Raw genomic sequence first — 24,325 nt, 5'->3', positions numbered from 1 at the left:
AGACCTGAATAATGATTAATAATCACTGATTATTTACTCTGTGCTAGATGGAAAAAATATATATCTTCTGAGGTAAAAACTTACCTCTTGGGGCGCCTAGGCGGTTCAGCGGATTAAGCCTCTCTGCCTTTGGCTCAGGCCATGATCCCAGAGTCCTGGGATTGAGCCCTAACCTGGGATCCCTGCTCAGCAGGGAGTCAGCTTCTTCCTCTCCCTCTACTCAGGCTCTCTCTCTCAAATAAATAAATAAATAAAATATTTTTAAAAAGAAAAAACAACCCTACCTCTTTTTCATTATCCCAAGGGCTGGGGGGAGAGAGAAAACAAACCCCTTTAACAATCTTTTAATGAGTATCCGCTGGGTGCTCATTAAGGGAAATGGATATGGGAAACACTAGTACAGTGGCTGAGATTTAAATAAATAAATAATTTAATGAACTGAATTTTGGGTATTCTAAGGTAGCAGTCATATCCCAGCAGCCACAGTACCTTCGCAGTGCTTAGCACACCTCATACGCTCATTAAATAATTGTTCAACAAAGGTACATCTTGGCGCCAAGGCTTGCGGCACTCGAGGAAAAAACCACGTGGCTCTATTTACCTTTTCAGATCACGTGATCCTGAGCTCAACCCAATCATTTCCCCGGCCCCGCCGGGACTTCCGAGTAAGAAATGTGATTGGGTATCTCTTGGACACGTGGTCCGGGTTCCTTTAAAAAAAAAAAAAGTGTAAAGCTCCGCCCCCAGGCTCTGACCCCGCCCCCTCTCGCGTCGGCCCGAGCTGGCGCAGGCGCAGTGGCCGGTGCCGGTTGCTCCAGGCGGCGTCAGGGTGAGGTGGCGGTCAGGGCTTCGGATGCGGCTTCCTGGGTCTTCCGTGCGCTGTTCTCCAGGGTCAGAATTCGGCAGGAAGAAAAGAAGGGGCGGGCCAAGTGCGAAAAAAGGGCGAGCTCACGTGGGTATGACGTTGGGGCCCACCTTCCTGCGGTGCGCGTGCCTGTCTGGGCGTCTCGGCCCCCCCCACGGCCCTCCTCCCCCAGCCCCCTGCCAGTTTCTGGTTGATGCTCCTCCGGGGCCTCCATCCGGAAAGGGACGAGGGGGCGGAGAAGCTGGTTTGCCGGGAGCCAGACTGGGGCGAGGAGGTAGGCAGGTGGACGCTGGGCGAGCCGAGGGCCTCTACGCCCCAAGTCCCCAGTTTCAAGAGGGGAAGGTGGAGGGATTTGCAGTTCTGACCTCCATTTGGAATGCTCTTCCCTTTCCCGCCTGGTGCTTGCCTGTTCATTTCTCAGGACTTAGTGGAGGGGGGGGGGGTCACCTCGGGAAGTGCCTGGAGTCTTGCCCTTCTTCCCTCCCAAAGTGCCATTGCGCAGTTCCCCTCCGGGCTTCTGGATCATTAAAGACAGTTAGGAACTGGATAGACTGGCTTTGATTTCTGGCCTGGTCACCCCAGGTGAACTTGGGCTGGTTACATAAAATCTCCAAGCTTCAGGATCCTCATCTGTCAAAAGAATTAATAGTGTGCAGATCATGGGGTTGTGGGAATTAGGTGAGTCAACGCCTTGTAAAAGGCTTCCTGCAGTGCTTGTTTTATAGTAAATGTTCCATAAATACTACTTTCCCATGGGGAATGAGAGAGAAGGATACTCTTTACTTTAGAAAGGCTTTATTATATCAAGCAAGACTTAGCTTTTGTAATCTTTTTAAAAAGACAGGTATACAAAAAGGGAATGTGGCTCTGGAGGAGATCCACCCGAGTCTAGTTAAAGGAGTACTCAAGAGAAGAGAAAGGTTTGGCCTAGTGATAATGGCTGATATTTGCTTACTGTGTGCCAGCCACTGTGCTATGAGCTTCAGATGCATCACTACCTTTTTTTAATCTTCCCTAACAACCCAGTGAGGTAGCTACTAGTATCCTCATCTATAAAGAGATTGAAGATTAACCACTTGCCCAAATTCACGTAATTAGTAAGTGGCAAGACAGGGATGGAAACCCAGGTCTGTGTATATCTCAGTGCTTTCGATGCCATGTTATATCCCTTTTCTAGTAGAGAAAAAAACAAAAAACACTCCTTTCTCAGACGATTTTTTTTTTTCTTCACAAAGTGTTTTTGTGACGTAAAAATTAAATTAAAAATCTGGATCTCAGAGCACCGTCAGTCTAACAAGGATAGAGTATCTGGAATGAACTATTCCAGATTAACTATTCCAATTAACTATTATACCCTGTTCCTAGGAACAGGGGTAACCAACTCACCCTGGTTTTAGCACTGAAAGTCTTGCAAGCCAGGAAACCCCCTCAGTACTGGGCAATCTGGGACAGCTGGTCACCCTTAGGAGTGTTGAATTTCCTGTTGGTCCTTAAATTGATCCTCTCAGGAAAAGTTTGGCATTCACTGAAACTGACTTATGCATGGCCAAGCATTTCTTGTGGGGTTAACTCATTAAGTGAGCTAATAATGTGTTATAAAATAGTGTTTGGGATACAGTGTGCTCAAAGAATGCTATTATTTAAGGGAGAGGTGAGAGATACTCAATTTATGACAGCATAAAAGAAGGAATATGAGTTAGTAGAAAATTGGTTTTGAGTGTTATGTACTTGTTTGCCTTTGTAACTTCTACTTATTAAAACTGTGATAGCAGAGCCATAGCAGTTGAGGAAAGTCATGCCCAAAGCTGGGCTTATGCAGTTAAAAGCTTGAAACCAGGGCAATGACAAACTGATAGCGGCCACTAGTCAGTTTGTTATTACAACAAAGGGCACTTATAGTGGGTTAGGAACTGCCATGCTGGTAGAAAGCAAAAAACGTAAGGTGAGACATGAGGAACATCAACTTCAGGAAATGCCAAGTTCCTTTTGGGACAAATCTTTGGGGAGGAATTCCACCTCAGGAAGAACTGAACAATGTGAACATTCCTGAGGTCCTGAAGACTTGGTTGCATGAATTGTGCCAGCATTAGGTGATAGAGCCTGCCTTCCTCCCTAGCAACCTAACATGCTCTCCACTGTCTCCTGCATCTTAACCATTCCTGGTCTCCTTGGCCAGTTGTACTGCTGGCTTCTACTTCTGTTTCAGGCTGACTTCTTTGTAAGCATAATCCTCGGACAAATACGAAGCAGTTGTTTAAAAAGAAAAGACCTGGGAGCAAAGTATTGGATTCTAGTTCTGGCTCTGAAACAACGTTTTATGGTCTTTGGTAAGTCTGGATCTTAGTTTCCTCCAAAATAAAATGAGAGGGGATGCATTAAATTTGCTCTCGTTCTGTCATTACATGCATGAATCTGTGATGTTTTCTGGTAGAGCATAAGGAGAAGGAAATGGTACATTCTCTGTGAGCCACTTTAAACCAAGAAGTTATATCTTTGTAGCCTTAGTACTTTATTACAATGTCTATCAGTAACCACTGATGAAATTTGTGGTTGGGATCCCAAAGACCCAGATTTGAATACAGTTACTGGTACTGACTTTTGGTAACTGAGCAAATCGGATTCAAAGCACCTTCAGATCCTCCTCTGCAAAAAACCTAGAAGGAGATTTACAACAACCTTACACCTCTTCAGAATTAATGACTATGGGAAAACATCCAGTTGTGCAGACTAAAGAACTGTGTTGGTTTCAAGATCCTGGATTATCCCAGTTCACTAAAACTCACTTCTTAGGCAGATGCAGGATGAACATGTATTGCTTGCCCTAATCTTAGACAAAAACCATCTAGAATAGACTGTGATTCTTTCATCCGCTTTACTTTGTGATGAGATTGTCCTGAAACCTTTAGCCTGGTACGGTGATTCCTTCTGGCTAATACAATTATCAAACAGGTCTTGCTGCCTTACTTGGCAAGAAACCAGTTTAAGAGCCCACTTGTTTCCTTTCTACAAACCAGGTTGGAGGCAAGTGTCTCATTCTGGCAGCTGAAATCCAGCAGAAATCCTTAGAGAACCATATCATAAAGCCTCATTCTCTTTTAGCTGATTAAAAAAAAGAAGGGATGCCTTGGTAGCTCAGTGGTTGAGAGCCTGCCTTCGGCCCAGGGTGTGATACTGGAGTCACGGGATCGAGTCCCACATCCAGCTACTGTGGAAAGCCTGCTTCTCCCTCTGCCTGTGTCTCCACCTCTCTCTGTGTGTCTCTCATGAATAAATAAAATCTTTAAAACAAAACAAAGAATATAAATGTACAGCCCACATACCTGGTGTGTTATGATCCCTTTATTCCTTAGTCAATAAAAAATTCATTCACACTATTGCTCATCTTTAAAAAATATATATCAGAACGTTTCAGAGACATTTAACCATTTGTAATTATAAATTAAGTCATTTTCTTTTCCCCTCACCCTCTACATTAGTGAGATTCTGGGTTGGCACTCCAAAGACCGTTCTGGCCTACATATTTCCTGGGCCATTTCTTCTACCTGGTGAGATAAAAAGCAAGTAAAGGCAGTTTCCCTATCAAGAGCGGTTGCTGCTTTGAAAAAGTCCTTAGGGTCAAATCTCTGGCAACCTGACTCTGAAGCCTGCCCAGTTCAGAGAGGGTCTGGGAGAAAGAGTCAGTTTGCTGCCCTCTACAGGCTGCACTCAGTGAGCTTCGATTGTTTAGAGGAAGAATGGAGGAGTCCTTAAGTATCTGAAAAGAAATGAAACAGGTTAATGCTGAGTAAGCCGAGAGTGGGTAATGATGGTGAACATCAGCCAACCACTGAAAAAACCACAGCATTTAGGGCATGTAAGGATGGTCAACGTATCTTGTTAAATGAAAATGGGATGCGCTAAAATATGCATAGCTTGATTTGATTTTTGTAAAAACATTTAGTTATACCAGAATGTTAAGTTTCGGTTATCCTGGTGGTGAAATAACGGGTAATTTGTATTATATTCTTTTTACTTATCTGTATCATCTAAACATTCTACAATAAATATGTATTATTCTAGTAATAACCTAGTTTAAAAAGTATGTATGTTGGGGCACCTAAGTGGCTCAGTTGGTTGAGCCTCCAACTATTGATCTTGGCTCAGGTCTTATCTCAAGGTTGTGGGCACGCTAGGCATGGAGCCTACTACTTTAAAAAAAGTGTGTGCAAAGGGGGCTTCTTTGGTGCTAGTCTAGTAGTATTCTGTTCCTTCATCAAGATGCTATGTGTCTTCATCAAGCTGTCCACTTATAGTACATGCACTTCTCTGCATGTATAGTATACTTCAATTTAAAATTGTTCTTAAAGAGTGGTTGTACAGGAACTTTCATTCATTGGTGGGAATCCAAAATGATACAGCCACTTTGGAAGGCAGTTTAGCAGCTGCATACAAAACTAAACATAGTTTTATCGTGCAATTCATCCATCTTGCTCTTTGGTACCTACCCAAATGAATTGAAAACTTAGGCCCACATAAGTTCTCTACTCCTCAAAAACACACACACGTTTACAGCAACTTAATAATTGCCAAAGACTTGGAAACAACCAAGATGTCAGGAGGTGAATGATAAATACTGTGTGAGTGTACAGGGCAAAGGAGACTATGGTATGGGAACACTCTGTACTTTCTGCTCAGTTTTAGTGTGAACCTAAAACTCTTCTAAAAATTAAAGTCTCTTTTTAAAAACTGGTTGTACGTCTCTTGGAATATACTAAAAACTATTGAATTGTACATATTAAATAAGTAAACTGTATGGTTTGTGAACTCTATATCTCAATAAAGCTTTTTAAGTGGTTATATTCATAAAGTAGATAAAAAAGTACCAACACATGCTACAATATGGATGAATCTTGAAATTACACCAAGTGGAGCAGCCAGGCACAAAAGGCCACATATTACATGAAATGTCTAGAATAGGCAGAAATAGAGTAGTTGTTGGCAGGGACTGGGGAGTGGTGGTGGGGATGGGGAATGGGGAGTGACTGCTAATGGGTATAAGGTTTCTTCTTGGGATGATGAAAATATTCTGGAATTAGTGGTGAAAATGTACAATTTTCTGAGTGTACTATAAAGCAACTTAATTGTATACTTCAAAAGGGTGGAGTTAAAAAAATAAATTAAAAAAAGAAAAAAAGAAAAAAAAAAAACAAAAAAAACAAAAAAAACCAAAAGGGTGGAGTTATGTCTCAATAAAGCTGAGTGTGGAGCCTACTTAAAGATTCTTGCTCTCCTTCTCCCTTTGTCCCTCTCTCCTCCCTCCCTCATGAATGAGTGAATGAATGGCACGTGCCTAGATCTGGAACATTATAGCTTAATGCATACTTAAAAATTAATTTTAATTAAGGGGTATCTGGGGGGCTCAGTTGATTAAGCGTCCAACTGTTAATTTTGACTTGGGTTGTGGGATCAAGCCAGAGTGGAGCTCCACACTCAGTGAGGAGTCTGCTTTTCTCTCTCTCTCTCTCTCTCTCCCCCCCCCTCTCCATCTCCCTCTCCTCCATTTGCCCCGCCCCCACTCACACACACATGCGTGTGCACACTCTCTCTCAAATACGTAAATTGTTTTTCTTTTTTTAAATTAATTTATTTATTTATGATAGTCACAGAGAGAGAGAGAGAGAGGCAGAGACACAGGCAGAGGGAGAAGCAGGCTCCATGCACCGGGAGCCCAATGTGGGATTCGATCCTGGGTCTCCAGGATCGCGCCCTGGGCCCAAGGCAGGCACTAAACCGCTGCGCCACCCAGGGATCCCAAATAAAATTTTTTTTAAAGATTTTATTTATTCATGAGAGAGAGGGAGAGAGAGGCAGAGACACAGGCAGAGGGAGAAGCAGGCTCCACGAAGGGAGCCTGACATGGGATTCGATCCTGGGTCTTCAGGATCAGGCCCTGGGCTGAAGGCGGCGCTAAACCGCTGAGCCACCTGGGCTGCCCGTAAATAAATGTTTTAAAAAAATAATAGTCGGGATCCCTGGGTTGCGCAGCGGTTTAGCGCCTGCCTTTGGCCCAGGGCGCGATCCTGGAGACCCGGGATCGAATCCCACATCAGGCTCCCGGTGCATGGAGCCTGCTTCTCCCTCTGCCTGTGTCTCTGCCTCTCTCTCTCTCTCTCTATGTGACTATCATAAATAAACAAAAGTCTAAAATAAATAAATAAATAAATAATAGTCCAGGGGATCCCTGGGTGGCTCAGTGGTTTAGCGCCTCCCTGCGTGGAGCCTGCTTCTCCCTCTGCCTGTGTGTGTGTGTGTCTCATGAATAAATAAAATCTTAAAAAATAATAGTCCATTGGGTGCTGACTCTTGCTTTTGGCTCGGTCATGATCTCAGGTTTATGAGATTGAGCCCCAAGTTCAACTGTGCCCTCAGTGAGTAGTCTGCTTGAGATTTTTCCCCTCTCCCTCCCCTTTTGCCTCTCTCCCTGCTCACATGCTCACACTCTTCTCTCAAATAAATAAAAATATTTTAAAAATAGGGGATCCCTGGGTAGCTCAGTGGGTTAGTGCCTGCCTTCCGCCCAGGGTGTGATCCTGGGGTCCCGGGATTGAGTCCCACATCGGGCTCCCTGCATGGTGCCTGCTTCTCCCTCTACCTGTGTCTCTGCCTCTCAGTCTGTGTCTCTCATGAATAAATAAATAAAATATTTTTTAAAAATAAAAATATTTTAAAAATAAGTGGGGTACCTGGGTGGCTCAGTTAAGTGGCTGCCTTCCACTCAGGTTGTTGGGGTCCTGGGATCAAGCCCTGTGTCAGGTTCCAGGCTCAGTGGGGGAAGTCTGCTTCTCCCTCTGCCCTTCCCTCCCACTCATGCTCTCTCTCAAATAAATAAAATAAAATAAATGAATAAAAATAATAAAAGAATAACAAACTTAGTTTTAATTAAGAATGGCCATACATGGGAACCCTGGGTGGCACAGCGGTTTAGCGCCTGCCTTTGGCCCGGGGCGCGATCCTGGAGACCCGGGATCGAATCCCACGTCGGGCTCCCGGTGCATGGAGCCTGCTTCTCCCTCTGCCTGTGTCTCTGCCTCTCTCTCTCTCTCTCTGTGTGACTATCATAAATAAATAAAAATTAAAAAAAAAAAAAAAAAAAAAAAGAATGGCCATACAGGGACGCCTGCGTGGCTCAGTGGTTGAGTGTCTGCCTTGGGCTCAGGCCATGATCCTGGGGTCTGGGAATCAAGTCCCACCTTGGGCTCCTTGCAGAGAGCCAGCTTCTCCCTCTGCCTGAGTCTCTGCCTCTCTCTGTCTCTGTGTCTCTCGTGAATTAACAAAATCTTTAAGAAAAAAAAAAAGAATGGCCATACATTAAAAAGCCTAGAACTTTCTATATTTTGTCAGTGCTCTCAGTTGAATGCAAACTGGAAACTGGTATCTAAGAAAGCCTTTAACTTACCTTTAATAGGATTAAAGTGAAAGTCCCAGTTTCTGGCTCAGAAACATCAGGTTGTGGTCAGTGTGGGTCTATCAAAGGCAGCAGTTCTCCACAAGGAGAATCCAATTTCAGACATGCCAAGTCATCCGACCGTGTGGGCCCAATGTTAAGTATTGCAATTGGGAGCTGCTTCTCTCGAGCAGTGAGGATAAACCTGTAACCGGAGTATACCTTACAAGAAGAAGACACAGGTCTCAATGCAGGAAGAGAGAAACCAAATAGGGAGCCACCCCGGGGCTCTCTATCCCACAAAAGGGGCAGTTACCACCCTGACCAAGGCAGATACCTGCAAGGATGATCCCACTACCAAGAGGGAGTCGGCTTCTTTTACACGCCTGCGCACAAAGTCAACCCTGTCAGGGTTCACTGTGTCCCCGAAGAAAACGACATCTGGTTTCAGGGGGCCTCCACATTGAGCACAGGATGGGACCTGAAAGCTCTGTACCTGCTCCTCTGTGAGAAATACGTCACCATCAGGAGCCAGGCCATGGGCCTCAGCACTCCAGGTGGGGTTCAGGGCTTCAAAACGCTCTTGCAACACCCCCCGAGGAATCTGTGCACCACAGTCCAAGCAAAGGACCCTGAAACCAAAGAAGAGGCTGACTGAATGGTTGGTCTGGGGAGGCCTGAAGGTGCCAAAGACGTCTCATCCCTGACGTTTTTAACTCCTCCAACATTCCTTGCCATTCCTTTTTTTTTTTTTTTTTTAAGATTTTATTTATTCATTCATGAGAGACACAGAGAGAGAGAGAGGGAGGTAGAGACACAGGCAGAGGGAGAAGCAGGCTCCATGCAGGAAGCCTGACGCGGGACTCGATCCCAGGTCTCCAGGATCAGGCCCTGGGCTGAAGGCGGCGCTAAACTGCTGAGCCACCCGGGCTGCCCGTCCTTGCCATTCCTAACAGCCATTCTTTCCCCCACGTTAGGAATCCCTTCTCATGACCTTTTTACCACTTCTCACCTTCCTTCTACTGCCAACCTTGTAGAACAAGTAGTGTACATCTGTTTTCCTTACTTACACTACTCCCTGCTTATCCTCGTGGCTCATTTTTATCCTTAATAAACCTGCAAATGACTTCCTTAGTGGCCAAACCAGTGCTTTTCCCTCTTTCCCTCTCCTTCCCTCTGGGGTGACTGTTGCTGTCCATCACCATCATCTCTTTAAAACTCTCTTCCCCCTTGGTGTCCTTACCCAGTGTCTTCTGTGTCTCTTCTTACCTCTCTAATCATGAGCTCCAAGAGGGCAAGAACTCTCAGTCCTTTGACCACTGTGCTATGCCCACCACCTCGAACAGTGCCCACAGACAGTGGATGTTCACTAAATAGCTGCTAAAAGAAAGAACAAAAGGTGGTTTAGTTGATTTCTTCTCTACTCCTCAGTAGGAGTTTAGTAGGAGTAGGCCAGTTTTCTATCTTCTCCACCCTGGGGATGCTCCATTTTCACTGCTGCAATGCCTCTGTGCTAATGGTCCCCTCCCCTGTACAAAACTCCACTGCTTGGGGCAGCCTGGGTGGCTCAGCGGTTTAGCGCTGCCTTCAGCCCAGGACATGATTCTGGGGACCCAGGATCGAGTCCCACATCGGGCTCCCTGCATGGAGCCTGCTTCTCCCTCTGCCTGTGTCTCTGCCTCTCTCTCTCTCTTGAATAAATAAAATCTTAAAAAAAAAAAAAAAAAAAACAACTCCACTGCTACTCTACCTCCCAAACTCCCAAGTCCTCTTGACTGTCCCGTCCAGCTTCCCTCTGTCTCTGTCTTCACCTGCCCCTCCCCAACTTCTCCATCACCATCCTTTCTCCAGTTACTTGGGTTGGAACCCTTGGGAAAGCTTGTTACTCATTTGCTCCTTTTTATCTAGTCAGTATCAGATTATGTTGATTATTTTACTTATTAGGCCCCCTAACAAGGGGTGCCTGGCTGGCTCAGTTGGTGGAACATGTGACTCTTGGCCTCAGGGTTGTGAATTTGAGCCCCACGTTAGGTAGAGAGATTACTTAAGAAAATCTTTTTTAAAAAATGGAGGGTACCTGGGTGGTGCAGTCAGTTTAGCATCTGACTCTTGGTTTTGGCTCAGGTTATGATATCAGGGTCATGAGATCAAGACCCTCATTGGGCTCCCCACTCAGTAGGAAGTTTGCTCAAGATTCCCTCTCCCTCTGTCCCTCCCACCTGTGTGTGTGTGTGTGTGTGTGTGTGTGCTCTCCTCCTCTAAAATAATAATTATTAATTAATTAATTCTATCTTGAAAAACCAGCCCCCTATGAAATGAAAAGTCTTAGATTTATTTTAAAATATTTTAAGAGGGCAGCCCGGGTGGCTCAGTGGTTTAGCACCGCCTTCAGCCCAGGGTGTGATCCTGGAGACCTGGGATAAAGTTCCCTGTCGGGCTCCCTGCATGAAGCCTGCTTCTCCCTCTGCCTGTGTCTCTGCCTGCCTCTCTCTCTCTCTCTCTCTCTCTCATGAATAAATAAATAAATAATCTTAAAAAAAAATAAAATATTTTAAGAGACATGAAAAGGGGATAAATCAGACATCATAAAATCTTTGTATCTGAGTGATGGTATATGGGAGTTCATTATACTACTTTCCTTTTAGGAACATTTGAAATTTTCATCATGAAAAGAAAGTTTTAATGGACCCACGGCCATCATTAACTCTTGAATTCCCCTGGTACCACCTAGATCTAGGTCCTTCAGGCTGACCTCCCTGAGCCACTCTCTCTAATCCTGTGTGACTTTCCTCAAATGCTATTTTTATCATGTTGCTTTCTTGCTCAGAAACCACTAATATTCCCCTTTGGTCTCTAAAGACAGACCCAAATTGCACTGCACTATTTTCAGACGTACCCATGATCTGGGTCTAGACTTCCCAGACAATCTGATTTCATAGTAGTCCCCACAGATGCCAGGCCAGACTCCTCTGGGCTCTACAAGTTCTCTTCATTTTTTTTTTTTAAAGATTTTATTTATTTATTCATGAGAGACACACAGAGAGAGAGGCAGAGACACAGGCAGAGGGAGAAGCAGGCTCCATGCAGGGAGCCTGACATGGGACTTGATCCCAGGTCTCCAGGATCACGCCCTAGGATGAAGGCAGGCGCTAAACCACTGAGCCACCCGGGCTGCCAGTCCTCTTCATTTAGAAAGCCCTCTCCCTTCTTTTGCTAGTCAGACCTGAGCTAGATTTAAGCCCCACCTTTCCTATAAAAGCTTGACCAATTACTCCAAGCTTTACAAAACTTTCTCTGAACTTGCAAAACATGTCTATGGAAGACCTCATAATTTGGGCAACCCCGGTGGCCCAGCGGTTTAGCGCCGCCTACAGCCTAGGGCATGATCCTGGAGACCCAGGATCGAGTTCCGCGTTGGGCTCCCTGCATGGAGCCTGCTTCTCCCTCCGTGTGTCTCTCATGAGTAAATAAATAAAATCTTAAAAAAGAAAAAAAAAAAATTTAAAGACCTCATAATTTAACAATTGTGTGAAGTTGTTTATTGTTAAACATTATTATTTTTAGATCCCTCCCCCACTTCAAAGAGATCACAAAGTTCTCACATATAAAATTCTTACATTGGGGCAGCCTGGGTGGCTCAGCGGTTTGGCACTGCCTTCGGCCTGGGGCGTGATCCTGGAGACCCAGGATCGAGTCCCCCATCGGGCTCCCTGCATGGAACCTGCTTCTCCCTCTGCCTGTGTCTTGGCCTCTCCCTCTCTCTCTGTCTCTCATTAGTCATAAAATAAAAAATAAATAAAATAAAATAAAATAAAATTTAAAAATAAAATAAAATAAATAAAATAAAATAATAAAATAAAATAAAATAAAATTCTCACATTGTATATATTGTATACACCACCAGGTAGCACACCACATGTTGTAGGCACCCAAGATATATTCTAGATTGGCAGGAGGATCTCTGGGGCTTAAAAATAAGGAAATGGTTTCCAATTAGCTTCAAGTTATTGCCAGGGCTACATGTGTTCATTCCATCAATATTTACTGGTTTCTGACTATATGCCAGACTGTACTGTGTTCTGCGTGTCTAGGACCAGATATCCACCAGCTTATAGCCTATGCTGTTGACACTTTGCACATAGTCCCCTCAAAATACCCTTCAGGCTAGCACACAGTTCTCTTATAAGCAACTTCCTGCATCTCTCTTAGTGTGTTCACTGGCCAAGGAAGCCTTTTCCAGAGCTGCAGAGTCAGTGTTAGGGAATTAATTCCCCTAGACTTACCCTCAACCAATGAGGGATGAGACATGATGGACAAATACCCCAGTTTCCTCAACCTTTAGTGAGACAATTCTGAAGCATGCTCTAAACGGTCAGAGGGCTCCTCAAAGGATCGAGCTTTAGCTTACCAAAGCAGTAACCCATTCATTAATTTACCCTTTTCTTGGCTTTTCATTTCCCCACTGAGTTTGTTCCTCAGTGAGTTTGCTGAGATCGACTCCACAATAAACAACTTGCAGGGGCACCTGGGTGGCTCTGTCAGTTAAGCATCTGCCCTCAGCTCAGGTCATGATCTCCCGGAGTCCTGGAATCGAGCCCCACATCAGGCTCTCTGCTCAGCGGGGAGCCTGCTTCTCCCTCTCCTCCCCCCTTCTTGGGCTCTCTTTTGCTCTCTCGAGCAGGTGCAAATAAATAAATGAAATATCTTTTTAAAGAAATAAATAAAACAACTTGCTCCAAATCCTTTTCTCAAGGCCTAATGAAAACAACAGCGATCAAGATAGCCATGGTCCCTGCTCTAATGGAGCCCACATTTCTGCATTCAAACCATTTAGACCTTCCTGCACCTGTGCATGCAGCCATGGAGTTCCGTCAGGCGCTGACTCCCGGCTTTCGTGTGCAAGGCATCCACATTTTGGGTCACCAGCCAGTACAGCTTTCCGAGCCTTTCCCAGTTGCTCAAAGCCCAATGTGCAGGGTTAGGCTGCAGGGAGGAGAACCGAGGCCAGCCTACAAAGTTTCTTGCCCAGTACTGCTGGCGGATTGGAGCACTCCGTAGAAAATCCCCATGCTGGATGGGTTTCTGCTTAGTGCGAGCATAAAGTCCCACTTTTTCTGACCTGTAGTCTGGGATCCCCGACTCAGTGGAGATTCCTGCCCCTGTCATCACTAGGAGTCTCTTGGAAAGAGTGACGAAGCGCTGTAACTCTTTGACCTTCTCAGGGTCCAGAGGAGGACTTGATGGCACAAAGAACCCAATGGATCTGCGTGAGTACTGCCTGCTGATGTTCACCATCAAGAGGCCTTTTGGTGCCTTTAAAGTCAAACCCAAATTCATCCTCGTTCTACAGAGAAAGAAACCTGATGTGAGAAACTTGGTTTTAAAAACTAAAGCAACAACAACAACAACAACAAAAAACTGAGGCAACCATCAGCTGATAAATGGATAAACAAAATGGGGCTTATCTATACAATGAAATGTTATTTACCTATAAGCATGAAGTTCTGATCTATGCTACAATGTAAATAAACATTAAAAACATTACGTTAGGGGATCCCTGGGTGGCGCAGCGGTTTGGTGCCTGCCTTTGGCCCAGGGCGCGATCCTGGAGACCCGGGATCGAATCCCACGTCGGGCTCCCGGTGCATGGAGCCTGCTTCTCCCTCTGCCTATATCTCTGCCTCTCTCTCTCTCTCTCTCTCTCTCTCTCTCTCTCTGTGACTATCATAAATAAATAAAAATTAAAAAAAAAAAAAAAACATTACGTTAAGGTGACACCTGGGTGCAAGAAGCCCAATGTGGGACTCGATCCTGGGACTCCAGGATCACGCCCTGAGCCAAAGGCAGACGCCCAACCTCTGAGCCACCCAGGCGTCCCTCCTTCACCTATTTGTTTCAAAGATTTTATTTGTTTATTTGAGAAAGCAAGAGAGAGCATTAGCGGGGGGGGGGGGGGGGGGGGGGGGGCGGGTAGGGAGTTAAGGGGAGAGGAAGACTCCCTGCTGAGCAGGGACCCTGACACAGGGATCAACCCCAGGACCCTGGGATCATGACCTGAGCTGAAGGCAGACGTTTAACCAACTGAGGCACCCAGGCACCCCTCTCCTGCACCTATTTCACCAACCTTTTCATCCCTTCTCCCCTGTGGCAACCACTAGTTTTTTCCCTATATTTAAGAGTCTGTGTCTCTCTCTTTTTTTTTTTTTTTAATTAGCCGACATGTAGTACATCCTTAGTTTCAAATGTAGTGGTCAATGTCTCTTTTTTGTTCATTTGTTTCGTTTCTTAAATTCCATACATAAGTGAAATCATGTGGTATTTGTCTTTCTTGGACTTATTTCACTTAGCATTATATCCTCTAGATCTATCCATGTTGATTGCAAATAGCAAGATTTCCTTCTTTTTTTGGATGAATAATATTTCTGTGCATGTATTGACATTTTCTTTATCCACTCATCTACGAATGTATTGCTTCCATCCTTGGATTGCTTCTATACCTTGGCTATTGTAAATAATGCTGCAATAAACATAGAGGAGCATGTATCTTTTCAAATTAATGTTTTTGTTTTCTTTGGGTAAATACTCAGTAGTGGAATTACTGGATCATATAATAATTCTATTCTTAATTTTTTTAGGAACCTCCATTCTGTTTTCCACATTAGCTGCACCAGCTTGCATCCCCACAAACAGTGCATGAGAGTTCCTTTTTCTCCACATCCTCGCCCACACTAGTTATTTCTTGTGTCTTTGATTTTAGCCATTCTGGCAGGTATAAGGTGATATCTTATTTATAGCTGAAAAGTAAAGGAGCACCTAGGCATTAACCATCAATAGCTTCCTCCACTTTCAACATCACAAAAAAGAGAGTCTGGTCCTCCCTATTGGCAGTTAATCTTTTTTGCTCCTATATATATAAAGAGTGTATATTGGGGGGGAGGGGCTCTTTTGAATATTTTAAAGACTTAAAAGATATGATCAGAAAAGTGAAGAGAAAGGGGCGCCTGCCTGGCTCTGTTGGTTGGGCATCTGCTTTTGACTCAGGTCGTGATCTCAGATTCCTGGGATTGTGCCCTGAGTTGGGCACCCTGCTCAGCAGGGAATCTGCATCTCCCTTTCCTTCTGAACTTCCCCCCTAGTCAGGTGCACATGCACACTCTCTCTCAAATGAATAAATAAAAAAAAACTTTTTTTTTTTAAGTGAGGGGAAAAAAAAAAGAACAAAACAGTTTGAAGAGAAGCTAAAATGTGGAATGTTTCACTTTAAAAGTAGATAATCGGGTAGCCCTGGTAGCTCAGCGGTTTAGGGCCTGCCTTCAGCCCGGGGCATGATCCTGGAGACCCCTGATTGAGTCCTGCGTCAGACTCCCAGCATGGAACCTGCTTCTCCCTCTGCCTGTGTCTCTGACTCTCTCTCAAGAATACATAAATAAAATCTTAAAAAAAAAAAAATAAGGTAGATAATCCAGACCATACTATTTCTGGTGGCAGACTGTATGCTTTTATGAACAACCTACTGATAATGAATTAGTGACTTCGGTATCTTGAAGGATGGCACCCAAATAAACATCTTTCACTGAGTGCCTGGGTGGCTCAGTTAGTTAAGTGTCTGCTTTGGCTCAGGTCATGATTCCAGGGTCCTGAGAGCAGGGAGTCTGCTTCTCCCTCTCCTTCTGCCCCTCCCCCTGCTCATGCACTCACACTCTGTCAAATAAATATCTTTATTTTTATTTATTTTTTATTTATGATAGTCACAGAGAGAGAGAGAGGCAGAGACATAGGCAGAGGGAGAAGCAGGCTCCATGCACCGGGAGCCCGACGTGGGATTCGATCCCGGGTCTCCAGGATCGCGCCCTGGGCCAAAGGCAGGCGCCAAACCGCTGCGTCACCCAGGGATCCCTCAAATAAATATCTTTAAAAGAAGAGTATCTTTCACTGGAAATGTACACCTTCCACCCCCCCACACACACACACATCTAGAGTATATTTATAATTTTACTTTGTAATTCAAGTCAATCTTTTGTATAATTTGGGAGACAGTGAGCTAGCTCAGGATCTGAGAACTTAAGAATGTAGTGAACACTGGGGCTCCAGGCTTATAGGAAAACTAACTCTTGCCAGGCTTGTGCTGGTAAACTACCTTCTCCCACCACTGTCTCCCACCCCCCCAAAAAGGTACAAGAAAATAATGCCATCAAGGCATATTTCAGGCTACCAATGGTTTAGCAATTGGCTAGCAAGTCCCTGAATATTTAACAACTGGCCCTCACCAGTAAAAACTAATTCCAACACACCTTCTTGAGTCTAACCCAAAACAACAAGGCTATCTTTTTATTATCTTTTTAATAATTTTTTTGGTCAAGAATTTCTAATACCTTTCACAAAATAAAATCTCCACACTGGACTATTTCATAACAGCCCAAGTCAAACTTGTCCTTTTGACCTCTTAAGAACCTACAATCAGGATCGAGTCCCATGTCCAGCTCCCTGCATGGAGCCTGCTTCTGTCTCTGCCTCTCTCTCTGTGTCTCTCATGAATAAATAAATAAAATCTTTTTTAAAAACAAACAAAAAGGGCAGCCCCGGTGGCGCAGCGGTTTGGCGCCGCCTGCAGCCCAGGACGTGATCCTGGAGACCCTGGATAGAGTCCCACGTCAGGCTCTCTGTATGATGCCTGCCTCTTCCTCTGCCTGTGTCTCTGCCTCCCCCTCTCTCTGTCTCTATGAATAAATAAATAAAATCTTAAAAAAAAAAATAAAAACGGGATCCCTGGGTGGCGCAGCGGTTTGGCGCCTGCCTTTGGCCCAGGGCGCGATCCTGGAGACCCGGGATCGAATCCCACATCAGGCTCCCGGTGCATGGAGCCTGCTTCTCCCTCTGCCTATGTTTCTGCCTCTCTCTCTCTCTCTCTCTCTGTGACTATCATAAATAAATAAAAAATTAAAAAAAATAAAAAATAAAAACAAACAAACAAAAAAATCCCTACAACCAGAGCTCTCCTATGCCATGGCCATCAGATGGAAATGAACTTAAAATGGTTGCTGAATCTGCCAAGGATTTCTGCATCCAAGAAAAGCTGTACACTTTTTATTTTAAAAAATGGCGCAAGGGACTCTAAAAATAAAAATGTCTATTTTTAAAAGGGAGTGGAGGCCCCTGAGTGGCACTGTCAGTTAAGTGGCAGATTCATGGTTTCAGCTCAGGGCTGATCTCCAGATGGTGAGACTGAACCCCAAGTCAGGCTCTGCACAGAGTGTGAAGCCTGCTTAAGATTCTCTCTCCCAGGGCAGCCCGGGTGGCTCAGCGGTTTAGCACCGCCTTCAGCCCAGGGCATGATCCTGAAGACCCGGGATCCAGTCCCACATCGGGCTCCCTGCATGGAGCCTGCTTCTCCCTCTGCCTGTGTCTCTGCCTCTCTCTCAGTCTCTGTGTCTCTCATGAATAAATAAATAAAATCTTTAAAAAAAAAAAAAAAAAAAGATTCTCTCTCCCAGTGCTTCGGTATAGTTAGTTAAGCGTCCATCTTCTGCTCAGGTCTTGATCCCAGGGTCCCAGGATGGAGCCAAACACATCAGGCTCCCTGCTCAGAGGGGAGCCTGCTTCTCCCTTTCCCTCTGCCTGCTGCTCCCCCTGCTTGTGTTCTCTGTCAAATAAATAAAATCTTTTTAAAAATTCTCTCTCTCCCTCTCCTTTTCCCTGCCCCTCCCCTGAGCACAAACTGTCTCTCAAAATAAATAAATAATAATAATAATTAATAATAATAAGGGAGTGTAAAATAAAAGTTGGTGAAGCAGGATTCTAGCATAACGTGAGGCCTCTTCTGCTTTTCCCAGCAAAATCTCGCTGGTCAGAAATTGTTTCTTATAAATCTCAAAAGATTAATGGCCTACTACCAATATCTTTTAAATCCTTTAATAACTCATTGTTATTCCATCTATGACTACATCTAAAGACGTCTCCATCTGAGGACTACCTTTATAAATGCGGTTACTCCCATCCCTTGGGAGACCATGTGTTCCATAAACCTACTTCCCATTTTATAAATCAGAAGTATTTCTTGAGAAACTAAAGAGCAGGGACGTCTGGGTGGCTCAGCGGTTGAGCGTCTGCTTTCGGCTCAGGATGTGGTCCTGGAGTCCCGGGATGGAGTCCCACATGGGGCTCCTGCATGGAGCCTGCTTCTCCTCCCTCTGCCTGTGTCTCTGCTTTGCCTCTCTCTGTGTCTCTCATTAATAAATAAATATAATCTTTAAAAATCAAAAACAGGGCGGCCCTGGTGGCTCAGCGGTTTAGCGCCGCCTTCAGCTCAGGGCGTGATCCTGGAGACCCGGGATCGAGTCCCACGTCGGGCTCCCTGCATGGAGCCTGCTTCTCCCTCTGCCTGTGTCTCCGCCTCTCTCTCTTTCTCTGTGTTTCTCATGAATAAATAAATTATTTAAAAATAAATAAATAAAAATAGAAAACAAAAACTAAAGAGCACATGTGAATTCTAGTGTGCCAGGTGCTGACGAAGTCGTTACTCATTTTTCAGATGTATGATTTTTATGATTTTTTATTCATTAACGTAACGAAGCGCATGCATATCTTTTATTCTATTTCCCCCATATTCTTTCAGTTTACCCTTAATTGCAAACACTGCTACTTGGGACACAGCACAATAGTGACACCTGGAACGCCATTCTACCCCAGCTTTGTAGCTGTAAAAACAAGGCTCTGACATATTCCTTAACATAATGCAGAAATTCTGTAGTGATACGCACCCCCTAAGTAAACATTATCATATATGCTTGGCTTTCCAGACCTAGATCCAGGACGCCGATTTCTCTCAACATTCCATAGCTAGTCTGGATCCCTGAGCCAAAGGGCTCGGGAAACCCTGCCGAAAACACGCTCTTTGAGAACAGCAGCTCTCCGCCAGGTACCACCAAAGTCAAGGAGTTAATACGGTACCCCTTACAACAACCCCCCTACGTCTAGAAACCCGCAGCCCACGCAGAACACACTCACCTCTCTCAGTTGAAGCGACACTTTACGACTGACGACGCAGCTGCCTGGCTACTTTTGCATTTGGGGAAATGTAGTTCACGAGGCGGAAGTGATGCTTGATAAACTACAAGTCCCACAATCCTCTGGGCTTCACTGTTCAGGAGCCCAGATTGTCTAGTACTGCCTCCTGTCTGGTTTTCGTGGCCAGAGGTTTTGAACTTTGGTTGGAGATAGATCGCTGTCTCCTAAACTAACATTCGGCATCCCTTTAAGAGAAGTGGTTAGTTTCCATAACAGTGTGCTCGGTGCAAAATAGTACATCCAAAAAGCACTAAGTTAGGAATTCATTGTTAAGGTAGAAGCTTTAATAATGGATCTAGATTAGGGACGCCTGGGTGGCTCAGCGGCGGAGCATCTGCCTTCAGCTCAGGGCGTGATCCGAGGTCTGGGAATCGAGTCCCGCATGCGGCTCCCTGTGAGGAGCCGGCTTCTCCCTCTATATCTCTGTCTCTCTCTGTGTGTGTCTCTCATGAATAAATAAATAAAATCTTTTTTAAAAATAAAAAACTAATGCCTACGTCTCATTTACAGAGATTCTGACTTAATTGGTCTAGGCATCAAGTTGGTTTACAAACTTCTTAGTTGTTTCTAATATGCAGCCGATGAGAACCTTTGTGCTCTTGCATAACCTAAATTAAGATACCAATCAATTTGCATTTAGAACATAATCAAAGGCCAGCTAACTAGGACCTTGAAGACCACCTAAGAAATAGCTTCCCTTATTTTATTTTATTTTATTTTATTTTATTTTATTTTATTTTATCTTATTTTATTTTATTTTATTATTTTATTTTATTTTTATAAAGATTTTATTTATTTATGAGAGACACACAGAGAGAAGCAGAGACCGAAAGAAGCAGGCTCCTCGTAGGGAGCCTGTTGCGGGACTAGATTCCCTACTCGGGATCACACCCCTGAGCAGAAGGCAGCCACACAACCGCTGACCCACCAAGGCACCCCACTTCCCCCATTTTAAGATGAACTGAAGCCCAGAAGAGTATTGTAAAAGCTGGAGTCCGAGTTTGACTCCTGGTCCTCTCGTTGAATGTGTGGAGGTAAATATTGGTAAAGTCACCCAGTTCAGTAGTTTGGGAGAAGTACCTCCAGCAACAGCTCAGATAGGTCACCTTGCTAATCACTTGACATGACAGCTTTTTGTGTCTTACTTAACCTGACCACACTGGCTAAAAGAAAGGACCAAAATGTAGACTGAAAATTTTTACTAAGTCAAAAAAAAATTGTAATCAGGAATATTTTCTGCATTTATGGGTGTTTCACCAAAACCTATTGAAATGCCAAAACACTGATGTTCCCCCAGCCAAATTTTGTTATACAAAATTTCCAACCCCCAAAAAAAAAAAAAAAAAAAATTCCAACCCATATTGTTTTTCAGCTTGCCAAGTGGACTGAGCACCATTAATTGAGAGACTGCTAATACAGAGCTATTGTGCTTTTAGGTCCCAAAGAATCTCAGGTTCTGGGGAGAAATGAGCTGACTTTTCCATTTCTCTTAGTGCTGGAAACTCATTCCATGGAGGATGAAGTCATCCAAGGCAGCTGGTCAAACACACAATTTCACCACACCAGGAATTAATGACTAAGTCATTGATTGGATCAAGTAAAATAATCTAAAATCAATCAAGTTGCTAGTCCTTTTTTCCACTAATTTTTCCTACCCTGTGGAAAAAAACATTGGTTACACATCAGCATCCAACAGAACTTTTTAAAAAGATTTTATTTATTTATTTGAGAGGGAGAGAGTACAAGCAGGGGGAGGAGCAGAGGGAGAGAGAGAAGGAGACTCCCCTGCTGATCAGGGAGCCAGATGGAGAGGGGGCCTCTATCCCAGAATTCTGGGATCACACCTGAACCAAAGATGGATGCTTAACCGACAAAGCCACCCAGGCACTCCCAAACAGGACTTTTAAAGATATCATTTTTGCAACTAGATGATGACTGTATGAATGTTCACTGAGCAATACTTTGAATATTTCATGTTTGAAATTTTTTAAAGATTTTAGGAACATCTAGGTGACTCGGTCGGTTAGTTGGCCAAGTCTTTTTTTTTTTTTTTAAGATTTAATTTATTTATTCATGAGAATACACAGAGAGGAGAGAGAGACAGGCAGAGACACAGTCAGAGGGAGAAGCAGGCTCCATGCAGGGAGCCTGATGTGGGACTGGATCCCGGGTCTCCAGGATCACACCTGAGCTGAAGGCAGCACTAAACCGCTGAGCTACCTGGGCTGCCCTACTTGGCCGAGTCCTGATCTCAGTTCAGGTTTGGGCATTTATTTTGTTTTGTTTTGTTTTTTACTTAAAGAAAAAAAAAAGATTTTATTTATCCATTTGACAGCACAAGCAATGGGAGTGGCAGGTAGAGGGAGAAGGAGAAATGGGCTCTACAGGGAGCCGGATGCCAAGCTTGATCCCAGGACCCTGGGATCATGACCTGAGCCACCCAAGTGCCCTCAGTTCAGGTCTTGACCTCAGAGTTGTGAATTCGAGCCCATGTTAAAAAACAACACTTAAAAAAACAACAACTATAGTTTATTTGGAAGTAACCTCTACACCCAAAGTGGAGCTCAAACTTACAACCCTGAGATCATGAGTCTCTTGGTTTAGCAACTGAGCCAGCCAGACACCCCTCATGTTTGAAATTTTTTATAGTAAGATGTTTGGGGGAGTGGTTGAGTGTTTGCCTTCGGTTCAGGTCAAGATCCCGGGCTAGGATCGAGTTCTACAGAGTTACCCACAGGCAGCCTGCTTCTCCCTCCGCCTATGTCTCTGCCTCTCTCTCTCATGAATAAATAGAAGCAGGCTCCATGCAGGGAGCCCGATACGCCACCGGGGCTGCCCTATATAAAACCTTTAAAAATAAAATAAAATGTTGGGAGGGGGCCCCTGGGTGGGTCATCGGTTAAGTGTCTTCATTTGGCTCAGATCATGATCTGAATCCTGGGATCAAGCCCCACTTCCAGCTTCCAGGGCAGGGGGGAATCTGCTTCTCCCCCTCCTGCTGCCCCTTCCCTCCTCTTGTGCTTTCCTTCTTTCTCTCAAATAAATAACATATTTTAAAATAAGTAAATAAAACCTGTAAAAATGTAATAAAATGGGAAAATGTCACTTTCTTGGAGACTTCTGTTTACATCTTAGTTACAATAATAACAATAATAAAGAATTACCATATAATCCAGAAATTCCACTTCCAACTATACACAGAAAAGAGTTGATAACAAGGACTCAAACAGATACTAGTATGCCACTGTCATGTAGAAGGATTATTCACGATAGCCAAAGGTGGAAGCAATGTGAATTCATAGAATAATGGATGGATAATAAAATTCCATAAGTAGAATATTAGTCAGCCATAAAAAGGAATGAAATTCTGATATATACTACAACATGGATAGACCTTAAAACATGCTATGAGGGATCCCTGGGTGGCGCAGCGGTTTGGCGCCTGCCTTTGGCCCGGGGCGGGATCCTGGAGACCCGGGATCGAATCCCACGTCGGGCTCCCGGTGCATGGAGCCTGCTTCTCCCTCTGCCTGTGTCTCTGCCTCTCTCTCTCTCTCACTGTGTGCCTATCGTGAGTAAATTTAAAAAAAATAATAAATTAAAAAAAAAAAATGCTGTGAGAGAAGCCAGACAGGTGTCTGGCTCCATGGGAAGAACATGCAATTCTTTGATCCAGAGATCCTGAGTTCCAGCTTCACATTGTGTATAGAGATTAAAGAAATAAACCTAAAAACTTCCCACAAAAACAGACACAAAAAATAAAATATTGTATGATTCTACTTATATGAGGTAGTTAGAGGAGTCAGATTTGTAGAGTCAGAAAACAGAAGTTGCCAGGTGCTGGGAAAGGGTGGAATGGGGAGGGCGTTAGTGTTTAATGGGTACAGAGTTTCAATTTGGGATGATGAAAAAATTTTGGAGAGGTAGAGTGATGAGGGTAGCAAAGAACAAATGTACTTACTGCTACTGAACTGTATATTTTAAAACGGTTAAAGTGGTAAATTTTGTTATATATCGGTTACCACAATTTATTAAAAAAAATAAACAATTTTGGAGATGATAGTTACGTTGTGAATCTGTAGAGAAGCGAGCAGCATGCTGACGCAGCGCATTTTTCATCCGTCCCAATTCACTCTATGAATGAAGCGATTAGCATGTTCCGTCCCATAATGCTTTGCTTTATGCTCCATCAGAACTTAGTTACGTGATAGCAAGAAAAGAAACCTTTGGAAACAGCTTATGCATTTTTGGAAGATCTTCATATGATTGTTTAATTTCCAACCAGGCAATAATTAGTGATTTTTTCCATGAGACTCAAACTCGCCTTTCTGTAATAGGAACCTTGCCTATTGGGGATGATGAGCGGGGGGCGTTGCTCTTCAGCTTTGCGCAGTGGCAGTATCGTAGCCAATGAGGTTTATCCGAGGCGCGATTATTGCTAATTGAAAACTTTTCCCAATACCCCGCCGTGACGACTTGAAATATAGTCGGCATTGGCAATTTTTGACAGTCTCTACGGAGACTGATTTATGAGGTTTTCAAGAAAGACAATAGTACCTTGAGGTCATATATTCGGCGATTCAGTGTAAGAAGAGTTCCGAGCTCTTAGTGATGCTACCGTGAGGTTTTTCTGTACGTATGGTCCGTGTTAGAAGTCGGATTAGGGGTTTCCTGCGTCGCGTTAGTTACATTTTGTTTTTCCCTCGTTTGTTCCGTTAGCCTTCGAGGTTGTACAAATGCTTCCTGCAACTTTTGCCCGCCGGTCCGTCTGCACCTACGCCCGCAGCTGCTCTTTCTTAGGTTGGTTCACTCGCCCTTTCCCTGCCTTCCGGCTGCTCAGGGTATTTTTTTGTTTTTTGTTTTTACTCAAAATTCAACTAACCTGGCCGTCTCTGTGATGTCATGAAGATTTGCATAATATTACCCAGCATTCGCAGCGGATGCACTCCCGTTTCCAAAATCTGAATGTTCGA

General features: G+C 44.1%; 1 protein-coding gene, 1 long non-coding RNA gene and 1 other non-coding gene across 8 annotated transcripts; 2 read left to right on the top strand and 1 right to left on the bottom strand.

Moving 5' to 3' along the window:
* The first annotated feature begins 760 nt into the window (after positions 1-760).
* LOC144299965 (uncharacterized) lies at positions 761-4,457 on the top strand. 2 transcript variants are annotated; one of them, XR_013366633.1, is made up of 3 exons: positions 772-956; positions 3,042-3,192; positions 3,880-4,457. It is a non-coding gene; the product is annotated as an uncharacterized LOC144299965 (long non-coding RNA). The 2 variants fall into 2 exon arrangements; XR_013366632.1 differs by having other exon boundaries at positions 761-956; positions 3,042-4,457.
* SIRT4 (sirtuin 4) lies at positions 4,185-24,215 on the bottom strand. Of its 5 annotated transcripts, none has more exons than XM_077875890.1 (5): positions 23,420-24,215; positions 13,135-13,632; positions 8,626-8,920; positions 8,301-8,510; positions 4,185-4,619 (listed from the first exon to the last, which is right to left on the bottom strand). In XM_077875890.1, exons 2-4 carry the CDS (start codon positions 13,623-13,625, stop codon positions 8,358-8,360), a joined length of 939 nt encoding a protein of 312 aa, XP_077732016.1. In that variant the 5' UTR covers positions 13,626-13,632; positions 23,420-24,215; the 3' UTR covers positions 4,185-4,619; positions 8,301-8,357. The 5 variants fall into 5 exon arrangements, with proteins under 5 accessions (XP_077732016.1, XP_077732014.1, XP_077732019.1 ...); XM_077875888.1 differs by lacking the exon at positions 23,420-24,215 and adding an exon at positions 19,293-19,444; XM_077875893.1 differs by lacking the exon at positions 23,420-24,215 and adding an exon at positions 19,293-19,444 and having other exon boundaries at positions 13,408-13,632.
* Positions 23,734-23,874, top strand: LOC144300104 (U4 spliceosomal RNA). Its single transcript, XR_013366744.1, has one exon. It is a non-coding gene; the product is annotated as a U4 spliceosomal RNA (small nuclear RNA).
* Positions 24,216-24,325: the final 110 nt, after the last annotated feature.

Source organism: Canis aureus, chromosome 27, assembly GCF_053574225.1.
Source record: "Canis aureus isolate CA01 chromosome 27, VMU_Caureus_v.1.0, whole genome shotgun sequence".
NCBI lineage: Eukaryota > Metazoa > Chordata > Mammalia > Carnivora > Canidae > Canis > Canis aureus.
Note: the sequence above shows the minus strand (reverse complement) of the source record. Positions and strands in the feature narration are given on the sequence as shown.

Excerpts from the sequence above, each read along its gene's own strand:
- SIRT4 (XM_077875890.1), bottom strand. The coding sequence starts at position 13,625 with ATGAATTTGGGTTTGACTTTAAAGGCACCAAAAGGCCTCTTGATGGTG. Across the intron at positions 8,921-13,134 it reads CTCCATGGCTGCATGCACAG|GGTCCTTTGCTTGGACTGTG; the intron begins GTGCAGGAAGGT and ends CTTTGGTTTCAG. Across the intron at positions 8,511-8,625 it reads TAGTGGGATCATCCTTGCAG|GTATACTCCGGTTACAGGTT; the intron begins GTATCTGCCTTG and ends TCTTCTTGTAAG.